We start from the raw sequence: 19,996 nt of genomic DNA on the forward strand, positions 1-19,996 counted from the left end.
CCAATTCTAACAGTCCACATATTTCATGTTTTGTTGAAAATCTAGTTGAGTGTGTAGCCAGAATGTTATATATGTTACAAAAACCAAACCAAACCAAACCGGTAAATTTGTTTCTTAATTAAAACATCATGGCATAATGAGTGTAAAATAAACCTAGATGTATATAAAAATAAAAGAATACTTTGAATATACAAACAAAGGTGTAGCAAAAGAATATATATTTTAGAATATTAAATCTTTAAAATGTAAAGCAAAAAATGTTCTTTATCCATGATTATAACCACCAACTATGTCATTTGGCAAAATTATGATGACTGTCACTTCACTCTGTGATATTTGGATACTTTCTTTATCAGTAGGAAAACAGAAACAAAACTAAAAAGCAAAACCTTGTGAAAAGCAGAACTTGACTATCGATCCTTTGTGAACTATTATAACTAAACTTTCTAAAAACTAAAGAAATGGTCCTTCCCTCCCAATAGCTCCACAAGCTTGAATGTATGTACTAGAGAGACAAAGGTATCTCTGGTTACATGCACACAAGCGCTTCATTCCACTAACAAATGTACCACCTACTACAAACTTTAAGTCTCGTCTGCCCCTTCTAGCAACTATGTAATCTAAATCTGTACAGTTCCTTCCTCTACTCATTCCTCTAACCTACTTTATAGTAACAGCATAACCAGAGAGCTATTTGACATTACTTTCTTGAAACCTCAATGCCTATTAGCAATACAGAAAAAAAATATAAACTTATAGGCCACATAAGCCAGCAAGATCTTCTCACTCATTATACATGTATGTTTCCATAGGGAAAAAAAAGTCTTATGAATAATTCGAACAGGTAAGTCAACATACTCAATCTGTCATTTTCAGAAACAAAATAAAATATCTTAGTCTTTGCTAACAGAAAGAAAAGTTGTAAAAGGGACATGGCCACTCTTACATGGCACATGGAACCATAGTCATTTCTATTGTTCACAGGGCATGGCTCCTTCTACCCATCCTGCTGCCCCAGCGTCTGGAATTCTGTTGAATGTAAGTTGTGGTGGAGAAAAACATTCTTCCTGCTGTACGTGTGTAAGGAGATAGGTCCTCTGGGAGGCTGTCCAAATCTCCCTGTAAAGGTTGAGTGCTGTCGGGACAGAGCTGCTGAGTCCTTTGGTTTCTCTGAGGACATGCACAGCCCTTCTGGTTTAGATGCTGGCTTCAGAAAGCTCTGTCCCATGGTTGTCCTTGAGTTCTGAGTCATTTCTGAGGTGACTGCTTCCTGATTTCCCCTTGTGTGTTTCATAACTCCTCCTAATTCCTTGTCCTTCAAGAGATTGCTTAGACACAGACCTGGGAGTTGGCAGATGTTCTTGTAGGGACTTGTCTGGTCAGCCGTAGAGTATCTAAAACGGTCCTCGGTGGGAGTATGTATTGCTTTTCTGTCCCTTGTGCTGTGACTCTGGCTCATGGTTCGATTTCTGTGTGTAGTCTGGGAAAGACACAGAAGAGAAAAACAATCTTACAAAGTCCTGTTTAGATAGAAATGATCACTAAACATTTTTGTACAAACTCAAAGCTTCTCAGTGACTGTGAGAAATCCAGCACAATTCTCTCTGAAACTAAATCTTCAAGTATTATAATACTCCAAACAGTAGTAAAGAGTCAGTTGATATAAAATGGCATTTTCAGTTCTGAATTCTACAGTTTTGTCTTAAAATACAGCCTTGTGGGTGTAGAGTAATAGATGAATATAAAAGACCACTACTTACCATACCCATAGATTCAAGCCCTTACCAATGGACCCAGATAGTAAAATGTAACCAGAGTACATAATTCTCAGATTTATGATTTCCTGCACCTAAAGATAGTAACCTAGCTTTAAAACAACTGAAAACAAGATAGTCACAATAAACGGGTAGTAGTAGAACAGAAGAATGTGCAGCATGTAGTTTGTTTAGATAATTTAGAGGCAATGTATCCTTTAAAAAGAGGCCACATTGCATACAGTTTTCTTCTCTCAAGAAGCTTAAAGGTCTGCATGGAATGGCAACATCTCTCATTTAATCATTTAATGGATGAAGCAAGGATTACAAGCCACCAGTAATTCTTCTGAATCCCACAGTATGTTATAAAAACCATATCGAGGTAGAAACAGAAACTAGCTGTACTTCTATTAGCTGGAATAAAATAAAGGATGTGTCATCTCTACAAAGAATAACAAAAAATGTAGGAAAAGCAGATGAGGATGTATAGAGCTGAATGATGGAGATTGTGGTATGATGGGTGGGGCATCTGCAGATGGAGCCAGTGAAATTTCCAGTAACTTGAAATGTAAATGATGGACAGTAGGCTTAAGTACTCACTGAAAATCAAATCTGTAAATCTTGAATCTTTTCTGATCCCAAAATGCTTTTACAGCTGACATAACTTTGTTGTGGAAGAATGGTCACTACTTTTATATTGAGCAATGCCAAGTCAAAGCCTAGCTATCTTCAACAAAGCCAGTCCCTCCACAATCACTAATAGCCTTGTTGTTTGGCTTCACACCTGAGGACTCTCATGTGTCTTCTTTTCTTTGTGGTCCTGATATTCAGTGCTTTCAGCTAAGCCGATAAATCCCCACCTACATTTAAATACTCCCTAGAAACCCCTGGTGTCTACCAGGGATTTGACAGACATTTATGAATAAATGTATATGTTGGAGATTATATTTTATATTGTATATGTTATTCACTAGCTATTACATGACAAGAAATATGATAATGTTTGAACATCTTACCTCACTGCATTGTCATTTAAGTTGAGCCTTTGAGGTCATCATTACTAAAACATTTTTTTTGCTGTATTATAACCTCTACTAACTGTGATCTTTAGTTTTAGGTTAGTCACATTTATTCTTTTTTGGTTTTGCTTCAATATTGTCAATAATTTGAAATTCTTATTTTGCAACATGTGCTTATATAGCATTAAATATTTTAAAAAATGGAAAGAGCACCAAACTACACTATCACTAGCTACTGTCTGTCCCTGATGATCTTTACACCTCCATGGCTAGCCCCATATAGTGACCACCTATCTCAGGGCTCTCTTGCTGTGGACTCTGCTCATTCACATTTCCCAGTAACCTTGTAAAACTGCAGCTTTTGAAGCTTGTAATTTATAAACCAGATTTATAGAAATGAATTCTCACCCCACAAAACATCCACACAATAAACTCAGAGCCAGTTGATATTGATGCAAACTGCACACCTGTAATAATCCGTCCTTATAAGACATTCATAGCTGCCAGTGGTTATTTAAAGCCACATGGATCTGGGTCATCATTCTCTACCTCCATATTATTTCTTTCTCCTGAAGACCACCATCTAACTGGGACCCTCTAGTTCTTTGCACCTTGTACCCCAGGGTCTCTCTCCATTGCCAAAACCCCAAGTCTTTTTTCTTCTCTTCTCTTCCCTCCTCCAACATGGATGTCCTGCCTACCCCTTGCCTAGTAAATGGTCCCCTGAAATTTTTGTTCATTAGGGGAAGTCCTTGACACAGTTTTATTTGCAGACACCTTCAGTCTCTTCCAAGTTGCCAAGAAGATCTAGAATAATATGTTATTTTCTACTCTGTGACTAATAAAAACCACCCCATTACTTGGTGCAGGGGCTATAAGCAGTAACATTTATCTTTTTTTAAAAGAATTTTTATTTTAGTTTCTTTTCTTTTTCTCTTTTTTTCCTTTTCTTTTTTTGCTCCTTTCTTCCATTTTCCCTCACAGTTCTTCCCCATGGCACTTGGTCCTCCTTATAAATATTAGTTGTGGCTTCTTTCCCACTTTGTAGCATACCCAAAGATGCTTCCTAAAGTGTTCACACTTTTACCAGGGGAGTGTCAATCAGCCTTGGTTTAATTCCTACAGCCAGAGGCAACCATGTGCTAGGAATATGGGCTCTCATTTTGAGTACTGTGAGAAAAATATTGTTTCCAATGGAAGGAGAGTTTGGAAAATCAAGACAAATAAAGCCAACAGTAATGTTTTTCTTCCTATTGGCATTATTTTCCTGACAAATGTGTGTGTGTATAAAGTTAAGAGTTTAAATTAAGATCAATGACATATCCATTATCTCTTGTTTCTGTGATGATTTGTTTGTTCAGTTGTTTCTATACAAGCTGCCCATGAAAGTGAAGAATGCTGATAGAAATCTCCCTGACATTAATTTAATAATATAGCATGCTAAACAGTCACTATTCTTTTTATCTACTCATTTTACACATTCCAAAATACTTTATTCCATGTAATATGTGTTTCTAATAAACATAAATAGAATCCCACAAGCCACTTAAATGCTCATCCTCTACTGAGTGTCAGCCACCTGCAGCTACAGTGTATCTTTCACAAAACGAAACAACATAAGATCTCTTTTTCAATGTTTTTTGTACAGAAAGAAATAGTTAAACCATTTATTTCCATTTAATTAGAATGGTTTTCCCTTGACACTTTGGACTTTTTAAAAGTTCTGTTTGGATTACCATCGAGTATAGAGCTTACAGTAGACACGAACAGGAAAAGACCTAATAATATGATGATCAGGAGTTGTTGAATCCATTTGTTGTCATGACACATTTTATTGAGCACTTATGAAGCAGGTGCTACATATACTGAATTCTGTTCACAAAAAAAAAAAAAAAAAAAAAAAAAAAAGGGTTCCTGTTCTGTTATCAGACAGGCTAAATTTTAATATAGATCTCTACTGGAATTAGATGACTTCTTAGTAGCCACAAATTTTTTAGTTTTTCTAGTTTTCTTACCCAGAAATACAGTATTTATATTCATCCAATGTCTTCATTAAGGATTATTTTGAACATTAAAGAAATTCTGAAGCAAAATGCCTAATAATGTTCATCGAAAATAGTCATATGATGTAGGGAGCCGTTTGTGCCACACCCAAACATGGCGCCGGCTTCCCGCCGAGAACTCAGCAAACAGTTGTTGCCCAGCCAAGAGACTTAATGCGCATGTGCCACATGCGTCATAGCCCGCTCTCAGGGCATACTATTGAGTTACTGGAGGGCGCACCAATCTGGTAGCGACACGAGTCTCCTAGGCATATATAGCAGTGCATTTCTCCCCCACATGAGAGAAGAGGAAGACAGTGGAGAGATTGCAGGAGACCCCACGTGGAGGGATGGCGGAGAGGTACCACGTGGAGAGAGTCCCGATAGGAGAGATTGCGGGAGGTCCCGCGTGGACAGAGACTGGACAGAGAGATTGCACGTGGGAGACTGCGCATGAAAGGTCGCCTAGACAGTAGAGCCCGGTAGAGAGTCCCCGGCTCAGAGAGAAGTTTCCTGCTCAAGAAGCCCCCTGCTCAAAGTGCTGTACAATAAAGGTTATCCGCAGAAGAATCTGTTTGTTTGTTGCACGCCTGTTCCTAGCGGCGTGAAGCATGGGCACGTGACAATATGACATATTCTCTCAATTGGGATGGTAATAATGGTTTATTGGTTGAATAATACTTTTCCCAGTGATACTTACCCCAATTAAATATTATAAATTCAAAAATCTATATAGGTTGGTAGTTTTTCTATTCTTAGACTTCCAATCTCTCTCTCTCTCTCTCTCTCTCTCTCTCTCTCTCTCTCTCTCTCTCTCTCTCACTCTCTCTCTTTCTCTCAAACACACACACACACACAGACACAGGAAGTATATATCACCTATATCACCTGCTAGACAGTATGTAAGGTGAATGCAGATCTTTCAAAGAGACATGAAAAATTTTCAGCGGCATTCTGTAGTGTCTGTTCTTTATAGTTGAATTCTTCTCACAGCACACAAGAGATATCATGTACATGATATACTCAAAAAATACCAAAGCTTTCATAAGCAACAAAGCAATATGACAGTACATCAATTTATTACAGATCAATAAATTTGAAGCATAAATCTTGTAAATGGCATTTTGTCAATACAGTAAACAGGAATCATATAAAAAGGATCATGAAAGAGTAGGTGTTAATCTTTTTCCTCCAGTGCTTAATTTTGACAGATGGAGGTACACTTCTTTGGTAAAAAGGAGAGCTTAGAAATCTGTTTTTATTTTTATATTGTTGTTGGGTTTTGTTTTTTTAATGATAGCATCTGGTGCTATGTTTTTGACACAACTGCAAGCACTTATGCTTGTGAATGACAGTGGATAGAGTAAACTCAGGTTTATCAAGATAAAACCTTGAGAACTCTTAAGCATAGCAGCTACATATGAAACAAAATCAAGCTTCAATGGATTTAACATTATTTAAGGTATTAAAATAATTTGAGTAGGTAACTATTAATTCAATATAAGCACAATTAGTTAAATGTACACTTCTGGAAGTACACTAAGTGAACAGACCATAACACACCATCTGTGTTCATCTTAGTTAAAGAAACTAGATAAAACATAACTATAAAGTCAAAATATCATGCATTTGAGACTCTGTAGCCATGTCTAAGACATTGGAAAACGTGATTTCTATGTGGAAATGATTTGAAATAGAGAGTGCAGTGGCACATGTTTACAGTTCTAGGAATCAATGGAAGTGCAGAACAAATGTGAATTAGAGCAGGCCCAGGCCCAATAGCAAAATCCTCCCTCAGAAGATACTATTGGTAAATGCATATACTAACATGAATATGTACTTAACAAGATATTGCAATGTACATAAATACTTTTATTTTCCATACTGTCTGTTTATAAATTACCATAAATTATGCTTATCACACAACATCAGTATACATTAGATTATCTTGCAGAGTTTTACTTTTCATACAAACAACTTTTTCAACATATGAGCAATTTTTCCTAAAATACGTGCTAAACATCATTTCTAATTCTATTAAGTGATAATTTTATATTTAGTTCCCCACGTATTTCCAGAGTAACCACCACCAACCTTCCCGGTTATTTTTTCTGTCTGTGAAGCAAAGTCAGGTCCTCCTACATTTAGAAAGGTCTCCTTTTACTATTTCTATTCGGTGCTAAAAATTGACTTAATGGGATGCCCTTGGCACTGTGACAAAATAGATTGGCATAATCGTGTGCATGGTATTTCTCATAACATATATCTGAAGGGAGATACACTTTAGAGACTGCACTTCATAGGTTTCCAAATGAATTTCTTGAGCGTGTAACATAATATGACACAAACGACTACCTTGTAAAATTCACACAAATTTTCTAAATAATTTTTGATGGATACCTTTAATAATAATTGCATTAAAAATTAGTAGGTAGATTAGAGTTGAAATCACTTAAAGTAATGGTAAAGGATAGAGAGGATCTGGGCATAAGTCACTAAAAAAAATTTGTCTATATAAAATTAAAAGCATGTCTTGTATCTTGAATGAAACGAACAAAATTATAGACCACCAGCACAAGCACAACACACACACACACACACACACACACACACACACAGAGAGAGAGAGAGAGAGAGAGAGAGAGAGAGAGAGAGAGAGAGAGAGAGAGAGAGATAAACACACTAAATGGTTGTTTAAACAAGAAAAGCCCAGTACATATCAGTCTATCTCAGTTTTTGATCATTCATAACGATGAAAGGGCCAAAAATACACTGATAACTAATAGATTTCTTTCTAAATACTGCTTAGGCTTTGCCCATGTCAAGTACTCTCTTAGGGTTTTATAATTATTATTTTTTAAATACCACTTTTCCTTCACAAATCCATTGTACTAATAGATACTAGAAACATTCATAAACAGATGTCTTACTCGACAACAGCATTTACAAGTGTATGCAGTATGATACATTTCACCTACAGTTTTCCTCCTCAAACTAAAAAACAATAATGGGGTCCCAAAGAGAATAATTATACAGTGTATGGCTCAGTGTACTAAAAAAGACTGTAAACACAGAACTTGTCTGAATATACGAGAATAGAGGAAACATGTTAAGTTATACCAAACTAAGAAATTCTTTGTAACATTTTGAGGAGTCCAATAAGGTACTCCTGCGATGTGCCTCATGCTCAGGATACCCAAAATATTGGTAACTTGGCCTATTTGTTAAAATCATTAGATTGCCCCTTTCCTTTCAGCACAGATGGACAGACTCTCTGCTGTAGTCCCGACATCTCCTGTGAAGCTCCACACTGCTGCCACTATCTGAGTCTTGAGTGGAGAAGTCTGTTCTTGGTGATAAAAAATATGTTGTAAGCACTTGGAAATACCCTACCATAGAGAGATTATTCAGAAGTCATTATTGCTTTGCAAGCAGAAAGTCCTGCAGTGAGTTTCCCGGACAACAAAAGGAAAGCTTCAAAGCACCAGCTTGCAGGTTTGTGTAGTTCAGAGTCCACAAATTAACAAGAGGCAGGGAGGGAGAAACGTGTCTCAGGTAATGCTACTTGGTGAGCTCAGTAACACACTGACATGCTTCAGGGGACACTTAATCATCTTGAGGAAAGTTGACCTGAAGGAGGGATCACTATTTAGCAAATCTGCTCCCAATTCCATAGGAACTTATGCATAGATTTTCACAGTGGCTTCACCAGTTTGTAACTCTGCCAGCAAAGAATGAGTTTTCCTTTTCCTGAATCCCCTGTCATGTGTCAGCATTTGTTTTCTTAATCTTGGACATTTTGACCTAGGAAAAAGTGAAATCTCAGTGTAGTTTTAAATTGCATTTTCTTAATTGCTAGGGATGTTAAACATTTCTTTAAGTGTTTCCCATTCATGTATGTTTTATTCTTTGAGAACTGTCTGCTTAGTACTGTACCCAATTTATAATTGAGTGACTTGTTGTTTTATTGCTGCTTATTCTTTGACTGCCAATGTTACATACATACATATATACATACATACATATATATATATATATATACATGCATGAATTTATAAGTGCCACATGACATGATCAGTTTATTGCTGCCCATTTATTGTTCATCTTTTTTTTGTATATGTGTTTAGGTTAACTGATTAGGATCGAATAACCTTTGAGGAAATTAATCCCTTGAGAAGACTGATTCTTTTATCTCAGCAGTCATTAATTATCTGTAGCTCTTCATCAAGGGCCGTGTGACATTTCCCCCATTCATGTTGACATATAAATGGGGTTGAATTGTTAATGAATTATTCAGATATTTATATTTCTGGGATTTTTATGGTACAGAATTTAGTCATGTAGAAATTTATTTCCCAATAGCTATCCTATTTCTCTGGATTTATAATATTTTACTCCCCTCTTTCATGTTATCCCCTAAAAACATAGTGTGGAGGACATTTTGTGGCTGTATCAAATGTGAATGAGAACCTTTGGTCAGTGTCCTCTGCCTTTTGTTCAGCTGTGGTTTCTGTAATGACCTCTGTTTACAGCCCAAATAAACGTTTTTTGATGTGAGATAAGAACGACTCTTATTGGTAGATGTAAGTAGTACAAAGGTCATTGGGTAATCTGAGAGTTAGACCTCAAGTAGAAAGATTCCAGGTCACTTTAATTATAATTTAAAAAGAAGATATATTTGAAAGGGAGTCAAGGAAGCTATAGGAGCATTTGGAGGGGAAGGATGTAGGAAACAAATTCCATAAATACTGTATTCAAGTATGAAATTCTCAAAAAAATATAACTTTTAATATATTCACATATTGTCATTCTGATACTAACATATCAAATTTAAATAAATTTGTTATGTTTTATTGTTCACCCTTTATTTATTCTTTTTTAATTTATTGGGTAAAAATACAATTAGTTGTGTTCTATGCAAAATTTGCAGACAGATTCCTTTGGAAAAAGCCAACTAATAAAATGTAAGTAAATTTTTCATACTCTGCAATTTACATTATTTATTTAAAGAGAATTTAAGAATTATGAGAAGTATAAATGCACAGAATATATTGGTATCTCAAGAATATTTCAGAGTGTTGTTAAAGTCATACCATAAATAGACACCACTATGTCTCAGCTCCTGTCCCAAGAATAACTTCCAGCAGGAAAAAAATTGTTGGAATGAAGCATCTTGTAATTGAAGGGTATTCCTGGAACCTCTGCTCGTGGTTCATAATATTATCTTGGGATAATTTGGCTGATTTAAGAGTCATGTTCAAACTAATGTTACATGACATATCTTTTTAAAAGTATTTTTACATCCCCATACATTCTCTGAGTCTGATTTTACACTGCTATCTTTTAGAAGCTTGTACAATTTAAGAAAAATCAGACAAAATTAAAATTCTGGGGATATACATAGGGCAATGAAGTTATTACTACAAGAACTTATACAACAACTCTGGAAATCAGCCTGATGGTTCCTCAGAAATTTAACATAGTACTATGTGAGGACCCAGCAAGAACACATGCCCCACCATATTCATAGCAGCCTTATTTATAATAGCCAAAACTTGGAAAGAACTCAGATGTCCTTCAGCAGAGGAATGGATACAGGAAATGTGGTATATTTATACAATGAGTATTACTCAGTTATTAAAAACAATGACTTTATGAAACTATTAGGAAAATGGCTGAAACTAGAAAATATCATTGTGAGTGGATAACCCTGTCACAAATGAACACACATAATGTGCACTTATTTATAAGTAGATACTAGTCCAAAAGTTCAGGATACCAAAATAAAATTCACAGACCTTAAGATGCTCATGAAGAAAGAAGACCAAAGTGTGAATGGTTCTGTCTCTCTTAGAAGGTGGAAGAAAATACTCACAGGAGGTAGAAAGTATGAGGGACTTGGGAGGAAAAAATGAGGGAAAGGTGAAACGTGGGACAGGATCATGTAAGGGAGGAGACTGGGATGATATACAGTCAGGAATTTGAACTGTGATATGTAGCAATCTGGGATGGGAAACTGGAATAGTCACCAGCAAGTCTCAGATGCCAGGGAAACAAAAAGGTCCCAGAAGGAAACTAGCTAAAATGCCCAACAAAGGGGAGTGAGAAAGTGTAGAGACCAAATCCCAAAGATAGGCAAGGCCCCCTATTGGGGAATGGGGCCATCCACTCATCTCTAAATTTTGACCAAGAACTGCTCCTGTCTAAAGGAATAAAGGGACAAAGTGTGGAGCAGAGGCTGAAGGAAAGGAAGTCCAGGGACTGTACCACATTGGGTTCCATCCCGTGTACAGACATCAAACTCAGACACTATTGTGGATGCCAAGAAGTGTATATTGTCTTGAAGCTGTTTGTACTTTAATGTCAATTCCACTTCCCCAAGATGGGCTGCCAAGAGGTGGCTTCATCTGCACCTGCCCATTTTAATTAGTAAAATAAAGGAAAGCAAATGACTGGGTGGAGCAGGGGAGAAAAGAGAGGTTAGAGGAGGAGGAGAGGTGGTGGAGATTGAGTTTCCCCAAGACCAGCTAGACCCAGGTGAGATTGATTGATGTTAAAACTTTGAACATTAAGGATTTTATAGGCCTAATATCTCATTTAGAAGAGCAGTTTTTATCTTTGTCTATTTGATGCAGTCTTGTTGTGTAGAGGGTTTGTGGATTGAAAGTTGGATATATAAACTTGTATGAAAAGCTATCAGGCTGTAGAGTTGTATTTCTGTGGGATTTTGTGGTAGAGAAAAACCCCACCACAGAAGCAAACAGGTGGTAGTAAACCGCCAAGGGAAGGGAGCTGCGCAAACGGAGTGAGATCCGGGTGGTGGCTCAGACAGGGCATGTGAGGCTCCGTATCAGGGTCAGGACTGAGGAGTAAGACCTCAGGGCCAATAAAGAGATAAACTGATTTTATATTTTAATATTCACTGCAACAAAGAAATTCTTGCTGACAGAAGCCTGATATAGCTGTCTCCTGAGAGGTTCTGCTAGAACCTGACAAATACAGTGGCAGATGCTTGCAGCCAATCATTAGACTGAGCATGAGAGTCCTTTCCATTGAAAGGTTAGGGAAAGGACTGGAATAGCTGAAGAGCTTTGCAAACCCATAGGAAGAACAACAACCAGCCAGAGTTCCCAGGGAATTAACCACCAGCCAAAGAGTACACAGGGATGAACACATGTCTCTACCTGCATAAGCAGCAGAGGAAGTCCTTGGCTGGCTTCAATGGGAGGGGAGGGTTTTGGTCCTGTGAAGGCTTGTTGCCACTGTATAGGAGTATCCCTGGTTGTGTAGGTGGGGGTGGGAAAGTGGGTGAGGGAACATCCTCATAGAAGCAAGGGGAGAGGGGATGTGATAGGAGGTTTCTGGAGGCAAAACCTGACAAAAGGAATAACACTGAAATGTAAATAAATAAAATGTCCAATAAAAGTTAATTTAAAAAGAAAGAAAAAAAAATAGTTGTATTTTCTGTGGATGATCTGATGACTTGATACTAGTTAAAATCCATTCAAAGCTTTTGCAACATCAAAAGAAAATTATGAATGTGAACATGGAAATAAAATATATGCGGAGGATTTGAAATGAACAAATATACATTTTTCTCTTTAGTTTTCCTGAAATGTTTTCATACAGAATAAATTATAAGATAGAGCAAAATAAGGAATAACTGTATGGAAACTTATGGTCAAGATATCATTGCACATATGCCATAAACCTTTTTTAAAGAAGCATGAAATTTCAAAATGCACACTTTCACTCCATAAAGAATTGAGTCTTGAAGATAAGAGGTTTACTTAATAATAGCAATTTTAAATAACTAACCTTTTTTCCTGCTTATGATGAATTTTGTGGGTGTTAGAAACAACTTATTATAGAGTGCAAAAAGAAATCATGAAGCTATTTTTCCTTTGAAAACCTTTTTTATTATCAAAGCAAATCATTTTCCTTACAAATTCAGAGTAACCTCAGAAAGGCTGTTTAACAAAGAAAAAACAGATGGGCTAACAGCTTCAAAGTTAGTCATCCTTGAAAAAGATCTAAAATTGATTTTTAAGTAGAAAAAATCAACAAAGCATAAAATATAATGAGAGTCAGATGAAATATATAAATTGCTAAGATCTCAATAATTATGTTCAATGATTTTCATCTTATTGATGTCAATCACTGTAAGTTTAGTATTTTGAATAGCAAACACTCGCTCCTTGCAAATATGAGTATTTCCATGTCTTGATTTAGTAATAAAAAAATGAAGGCCACAATGAGAATGTATTTTAATTCTTTAATTTTTATATGGAAAATAAGATCTAGATTGTATTAATGGTTCCTTGGATTATAAAAATAATACTAAGTCATCAATTAGCCAATTTAGATATCCTACAGGTACCCTATATCTTAGAATATTTATACACATTCATTATCTTTTATCTAATGCATGGTCATAAATTGTACATTTAATGTAAGGCACAGGACCAAAAGAACAACAACAAAAAAGGCCAATAAGTGGAATATAACTTCCACATGATAGATGTCATACAATTTAAATAAAATCCTGATCTATGAAGATAATGTTATATCTATTAAGTTTGTGAGCAAAAATTGTTGAATGAATTGAAAAAAAATAGAGTTTAGTAAGTTTTTGTTGCTCAGTTGTGAGAAAAGAAATACAGTGGTGTGTGTTCATGGAGTGCACCTGTGGTTCCTCATCTTCTCTTGCTCTGTTCTACCACACTGTGACTCTAGGTGTTTGGTTTCAGATATTATGACAAGGGTATTTCACATACCAAAACAGAGTTGGCCTCCTGGTTCTCCTAGCAATTCCCTCTCTTCTCTCTTCTCTCTTCTCTCTTCTCTCTCTCTCTCTCTCTCTCTCTCTCTCTCTCTCTCTCTCTCTCTCTCTCTCTCTCTTTCTCTCTCTCTGTCTATCTCTGTCTCTGTCTCTGTTTCTGTCTGTCTCTGCCTCTCTCTCTCTGTCTATCTTTGTCTCTGTTTCTGCCTCTCTCTCTCCTCTTCTATTCCTCCTCCTCCTCCTTCTCTCTCTCTCTCTTCCTCTCTCTCTCTCTCTCTCTCTCTCTCTCACACACACACACACACACACACACACACACTTTCTCTCTCTCTCTCTCTCTCTTTCTCTCTCTCTCTCTACACACACACACACACACACACACACATACACACACACACACACACACACACAAACACACACACACACTCTTCTCTCTTCTTTTCATGCCCTCATCCTTTCCCCATGGAGACTTCCCTTGCCTTGGTTCTTCGGGCCAATGAACTTGCCCACCTGAGAGAAGCTTCCCAATAAACTTGTGCTTAAATTTGCTTATTTCACTGGTGGTAGAGAAATAATCTGTCACCAAGGTCACTTACTGCAGCAAGATCTTAGCATTTGAAAAGTGACTTTTCTCGGTCTTCTGAATAAATTTGTGAAGAGGTGGGTAACTTCTGTTTCTTTTTGGCTTTAGATGTGGGCCTCCTCTGTGTCAGTGGAAGCTAAGTTGAATGCTAGAATTACAAGCCTGAGATGGGTACTTACCATGGCCTAAAGATAGACCTTTTCATACTAATGATACAGTTTGGCGGTAATACCAGGTGACTTTCTCAAGAAGTAAAATCAATATAGCATGTATTATGTGAAGCAACATAGGCAATTTTTTTAGGTATCCATGGAGATACCTACAACACTGAATAACATGGTGATCCTTGTAACACTGAGTAATGTCAGAAAACAAAGTCATCACTGAGAAGAACAAAACGAATGTACCACACTACTTTGTAGAAACCTCTAATTCTCGTTATTTTTTTAAAATGTTACAATTTATCCTTCTATTCATTCATATTCCCTTACTTTTTTAAGGAGAACAAGCAATAAATGCATTGCAAAGAGGGACTTCCAAAAATCAACATGCCATCCCAGAAGAAAGTATGGTTTTGCACTAGAAACAAAACAATTTTCATGATCAAACTATAAGGAAGTTGATAAGACAATAAACACAAGTGAGAGAAAGCCTAGACTCTTGGAACCAGCAGTGCTACAAAGTACCATAATTACAGCACATCATGTACACCAAAGGATCCTTTCTTCTTTGCTTCAACTCCCATGTCCCTCTTACCATTCCGGTGATGCTTGGCCTTTTCTCCCACCTGAAGAACTCCAAATATTCCAAAAAAAGGAAATTTGCCAGGCTTTATCATTTTTTACCTAAGATTTACTTAAGTAGAGTTAATAACCCTGATCTAAAATTCTGAACTTCGTTATTTATTGCACCACAACATCACTATTAATTTTGTATCATGTCTCTAGTCTTGTTTTCTGTGTTTGTAAACAAGTTTATTGAACATACTCAAAGGCACAGCAGACATCAGTGGTGCTGTTAAGAATTTTCCCTGGTTACTTAGTTCAGAACTACGCATCACTCTGTAGGTAACTGTGGTGCTTTCCCAAAGCGGGAAGAACATATCTTAAAACAGCTTCAGGAAATCTCTGAAAGTGATCAGATTTTCTAGCATCCTCCATCTTCATAAGAACACAGAGAAGACTAGAAGTATCCTTCTTAGACTAACCCCCAATACACAGAGTACAGCCAAGCGTGGTGGAAGTTAGCAGGGACTAGCCACCCAGCTGAGTTTCCTAGAAGATGTTCAGACCAACTGAGAGCTGCTAAGAACACTCTTCAAATTGTTGACTTGCCTGTGGACTACTTGGTGTGCTACAGCTTCCTAGATTTTGTTAGCTGTCACACCTTCTGGGGTAGGCTTTGGTTAAATAGTTGTCTTTGATAATATTTGCACCATTATGTAGTCCTTCATCTATTATCTTCAAAATAAGTCCAATAAAACTCACTGACTTTACAAATTGGACTTTACATGTATCTGTACTCTGGTCTATCACTGGCTCACTATGTATGGTGAGTAGATAATGACCACAGTGTCTTGTGTTTTGCATCTCCCAAGACACATTCTATTTCAGAATTGGTTTGGAAAAATTTGCAGGACAATTTAAAACTTACCAGAGCATACACAAAATGAGACAAGTGAATCTCTCTCCAGCAGCACCTACCAACTGCCATATATTGCCAATAGCTTGTTAGTAGGAAACTGGGCCTGAAAATTATCTCTCCCATTTATACAGAAATTCTATGTGGGTTGGGCTCACATCCTGGAGCAGGAAACCCGTCCTGATGTGAGGGAATGAGACAAGTCAAGAAGACAGTATTTCACTAAACCCCTCTCCATCTTAGAGTTCTTACACTCATTCGACCTCTTTTTCTGTGATGTACCCTAACCCTGGGGGTGGTACAACAATGACAGAGATGACAATTTTAGGTATAGTTCTCTGTCACTTTTCAGCCCCCTTGGTAGTTATTGGTCTCCTCAAACAGTTTACTTCAAAAAGAAAATTCTCTGACCAAGGTTGAAAACAGACCAATCCAAAGTTAGATCTTGTCCTCACACTGGGCCAGTGACTTCTCTTGGAATGTTTGAATGCAAATTAATAATGACATTGAACACTGTCAATAGTTTACTGACAAGTCTTAGGGAGATACAAATTCTCTGCATCAGCTAACAGATCCTTCAAGATATATACCAACTACCTTTCTTTTTTATTTTATTTTTTTAAACAACTTTATTTTGAAAAACAAAGATAAATGTAAAGATTTTAAACATTTTTTGCTTAAAATTATACATTTTTGTCAGTTCTGTTTTTTCAGACATTAAAATAAATTTTACATAAAACCATGTGAATATGTTTTTTAGTCAGTACTTGATTTTTTTCAAGGGCTTGACAGTATGCATTGAAAAACTACTAGTTGCAATAAGCGTAAAGTACATGCAAAACAAAACGCAACATGGAAATAGTGAAAGTCTTCTTGTTTTGTGAATATATGTATATTTTTTGTTTTCGTTATTTCTTGGACTTCATACAGTCTGTGAGTTGTTTCTGGGGGAGTGCAAGCCTCTGGGGTTAGCATCCCACTATCAGTGACTGCATATTATGTCTGTTCTTTTGTGACTGGGTTATCTCACTCAGGATGATCTTCTCTAGATGCAGCCATTTTCTTAAGAATTTGGTTAAGTCATTGTTTCTGGTGGCTGAGTAGTATTCCATTGTGTATATGTACCACAATTTTTGTATCCATTCGTCTTCTGAAGGACATCTGGGTTCCTTCCAGCTTCTGGCTATTATAAATAGAGCCGCTATGAACATTGTGGTGCATATATCTTTGTTGTGTATTAAAGTGTCTCTGGGGTATATGCCCAGAAGTGGAATAGCTGGGTCTTCAGGTAGTACTATATCCAATTTTCTGAGGTATCGCCAGAAAGATTTCCAGAGTGGTTGTATTAGCTTGCAACCCCACCAACAGTGGAGAAATGTTCCTATTTCTCTGCAGCCTCGCCAGCATCTGCTGTCATCTGAGTTTTGGATCTTGGCCAATCTGACTGGTGTGAGGTGGAATCTTAGGGTGGTTTTGATTTGCATTTCCCTGATGGCTAAGGATGTCGAGCACTTCCTCAGATGTTTCTTGGCCATTCGGTGTTCCTCAACTGAAAATGATTTGTTTAGCTCTGTACCCCATTTTTTAATAGGGTTATTTGATTCTCTGGTGTCTAGCTTTTTGAGTTCCTTGTAGACCTTGGATATTAGGCCTCTATCTGATGTGGTGTTGGTAAAGATCTTTTCCAATTCTGTTGGTTGCCGTTTTGTTTTCTTGACGATGTCCTTAGCCTTACAGAAACTTTGCAATCTCATTAAGTCCCATTTGTTAATCTTTGACCTTAGAGCTTGAGCCATTGGTGTTTTGTTCAGGAAATTTTCTCCTGTGCCTATGTGTTCTAAGGTTTTCCCTACTTTCTCATCTAATAGTTCCAGTGTATCTGGTTTAATGTGGAGATCTTTAATCCACTTACACTTGAGCTTTGTACAAGGAGATAAGAACGGGTCTATTTTCATTCTTTTGCATGTTGAGTGCCAGTTGGACCAGCACCATTTGTTGAATAGGCTGTCCTTTTTCCATTGAATGTTTACTGCTCCTTTGTTAAAAATCAGGTGACCATAAACATGAGGGCTCATTTCTGGATCTTCTATTCTATTCCATTGATCCACTTGCCTATTTCTGTACCAGTACCATGCAGTTTTCAGCACAATTGCCTTGTAATATAGCTTGAGGTCAGGGATAGTGATTCCCGCAGATGTTTTTTTTTGTTGTTGAGGATGGATTTCACTATTCTAGGTCTTTTGTTATTCCATATGAAATTGCACATTGATCTTTCCAATTCCATGAAGAACTGGGTTGGAATTTTGATGGGGATTGCATTGAATCTGTAGATTGCTTTTGGTAGGATGGCCATTTTTAAGATGTTGATCTTTCCAATCCATGAGCATGGGAGATCTTTCCATTTTCTGAGATCCTCCTCAATTTCTTTCTTTAGAGGTTTCAAGTTCTTGTCATACAGGTCCTTCACTTGCTTAGTTAGAGTCACACCAAGGTATTTCATAGTTTTTGTAACTATTGTGAAGGGTACCTTTTCCCTAATTTCTTTCTCCACATGTTTGTCCTTTGAGTATAGGAAGGCTACTGATTTTTTTGAGTTAATTTTGTATCCGGCCACTTTGCTGAACTTGTTTATCAGCTGTAGGAGTTCTCTGGTGGAATTTTTGGGGTCACTCAAGTACACTATCATGTCATCCGCAAAGAGTGATGTTTTTATCTCTTCCTTTCCGATTTGTATCCCCTTGATCTCCTTTTGCTGTCTAATTGCTCCAGCCAGGACTTCCAGTACTATGTTGAATAGGTAGGGAGAGAGTGGGCAGCCTTGTTGAGTCCCTGATTTTAGTGGGATTGCTTCAAGTTTCTCGCCATTAAGTTTGATGTTGGCTGTTGGTTTGCTGTATAATGCTTTTATTATGTTTAAATATGGGCCTTGGATTTCTGTTCTTTCCAGGACTTTTAACAAGAAGGGGTGTTGGATTTTGTGGAATGGTTTTTCAGTGTCTAGTGAGATGACCATGTGATTTTGGTCTTTAAGTTTGTTTATATGGTGGATTACATTGATGGATTTCCTTATGTTAAACCATCCCTGCATCCCAGGGATGAAGCCTACTTGGTCATGATGAATGATGGTTTTGATTTGATGTGTTCTTGGATTCGATTTGCAAGGATTTTGTTGAGTATTTTTGCATCAATGTTCATAAGTGAGATTGGTCTGAAGTTCTCTTTCTTTGTAGGGTCTTTGTGTGGCTTAGGTACGAAGGTTATTGTACCCTCAAAATGAGTTGGGTAATATTCCATCTGATTCTATCTTTTGGAATAGTTTGGCAAATATTGGTGTTATATCCCCAATAAATGTCTGATAAAATTCTGCACTGAACCCGTCTGGACCTGGGCTTTTTTTGGTTGGGAGGCTTTTGATGACTTTTTCTATTTCTTTAGGTGTTATAGGGTTATTTAGATGGTTTACTTGGTCCTGGTTAAACTTTGGGACCTTGTATCTGTCTAGGAATTCGTCCACTTCCTCCAGATTTTCCAATTTTGTGGAGTATAAGTTTTTGTAGTAGGATCTGATGATTTCTTGAATTTCCTTAATTTCAGTTGTAATGTCACCACTTTCCTTTCTGATTTTGTTAATTTGGATACTCTCTCTTTGCCCTTTAGTTAGTCTGGCTAGGGGTTTATCAATCTTGTTGATTTTCTCAAAGAACCAACTCTTTGTTTTGTTGATTTTTTCAATGGTTTTTTTTTGTTTCTATTTGTCTATTTCTGCCCTAATTTTGATTATTTCTTGCCGTCTACTCTTTTTGGGTATATCTGCTTCCTTTTGTTCTAGGGCTTTTAGCTGTGCTGTCAGGTTGCTGATGTGAGCTCTCTCCAGTTTCTTCTTGGAAGCACTTAGGGCAATGAGTTTTCCTCTCAATACAGCTTTCATTGCATTCCATAGGTTTGGGTATGTTGTGTTATCATTTTTGTTGAATTCTAGAAAGTCCTTAATTTCTTTCTTTATTTCTTCTTTGACCCTGCTATCCTTTAACAGAGCGTTGTTTAGTTTCCATGTGTATGTGGGCATTTTGTTGTCTTTGTTGTTGTTAAAGACCAGCCGTAGACCATGGTGATCTGAGAGGATGCACGGGAGTATTTCAATCTTCTTACATCGATGAAGGCTCATTCTGTGTTCA

General features: G+C 37.0%; 1 protein-coding gene across 1 annotated transcript in view; it reads right to left on the minus strand.

Moving 5' to 3' along the window:
- Positions 1–997: 997 nt before the first annotated feature.
- Positions 998–19,996, minus strand: part of CCSER1 (coiled-coil serine rich protein 1) — a gene marked incomplete at both ends in the record, with an annotated part of 925,644 nt that continues 906,645 nt past the window's right edge. Inside the window, 1 exon segment of the mRNA XM_080931819.1 lies at positions 998–1,480. Within this exon segment, the coding sequence (XP_080787945.1) occupies positions 998–1,480 (483 nt within the window).

Source organism: Micromys minutus, assembly GCF_963924665.1.
Source record: "Micromys minutus genome assembly, chromosome: 18".
Classification (NCBI taxonomy): Eukaryota; Metazoa; Chordata; class Mammalia; order Rodentia; family Muridae; genus Micromys; species Micromys minutus.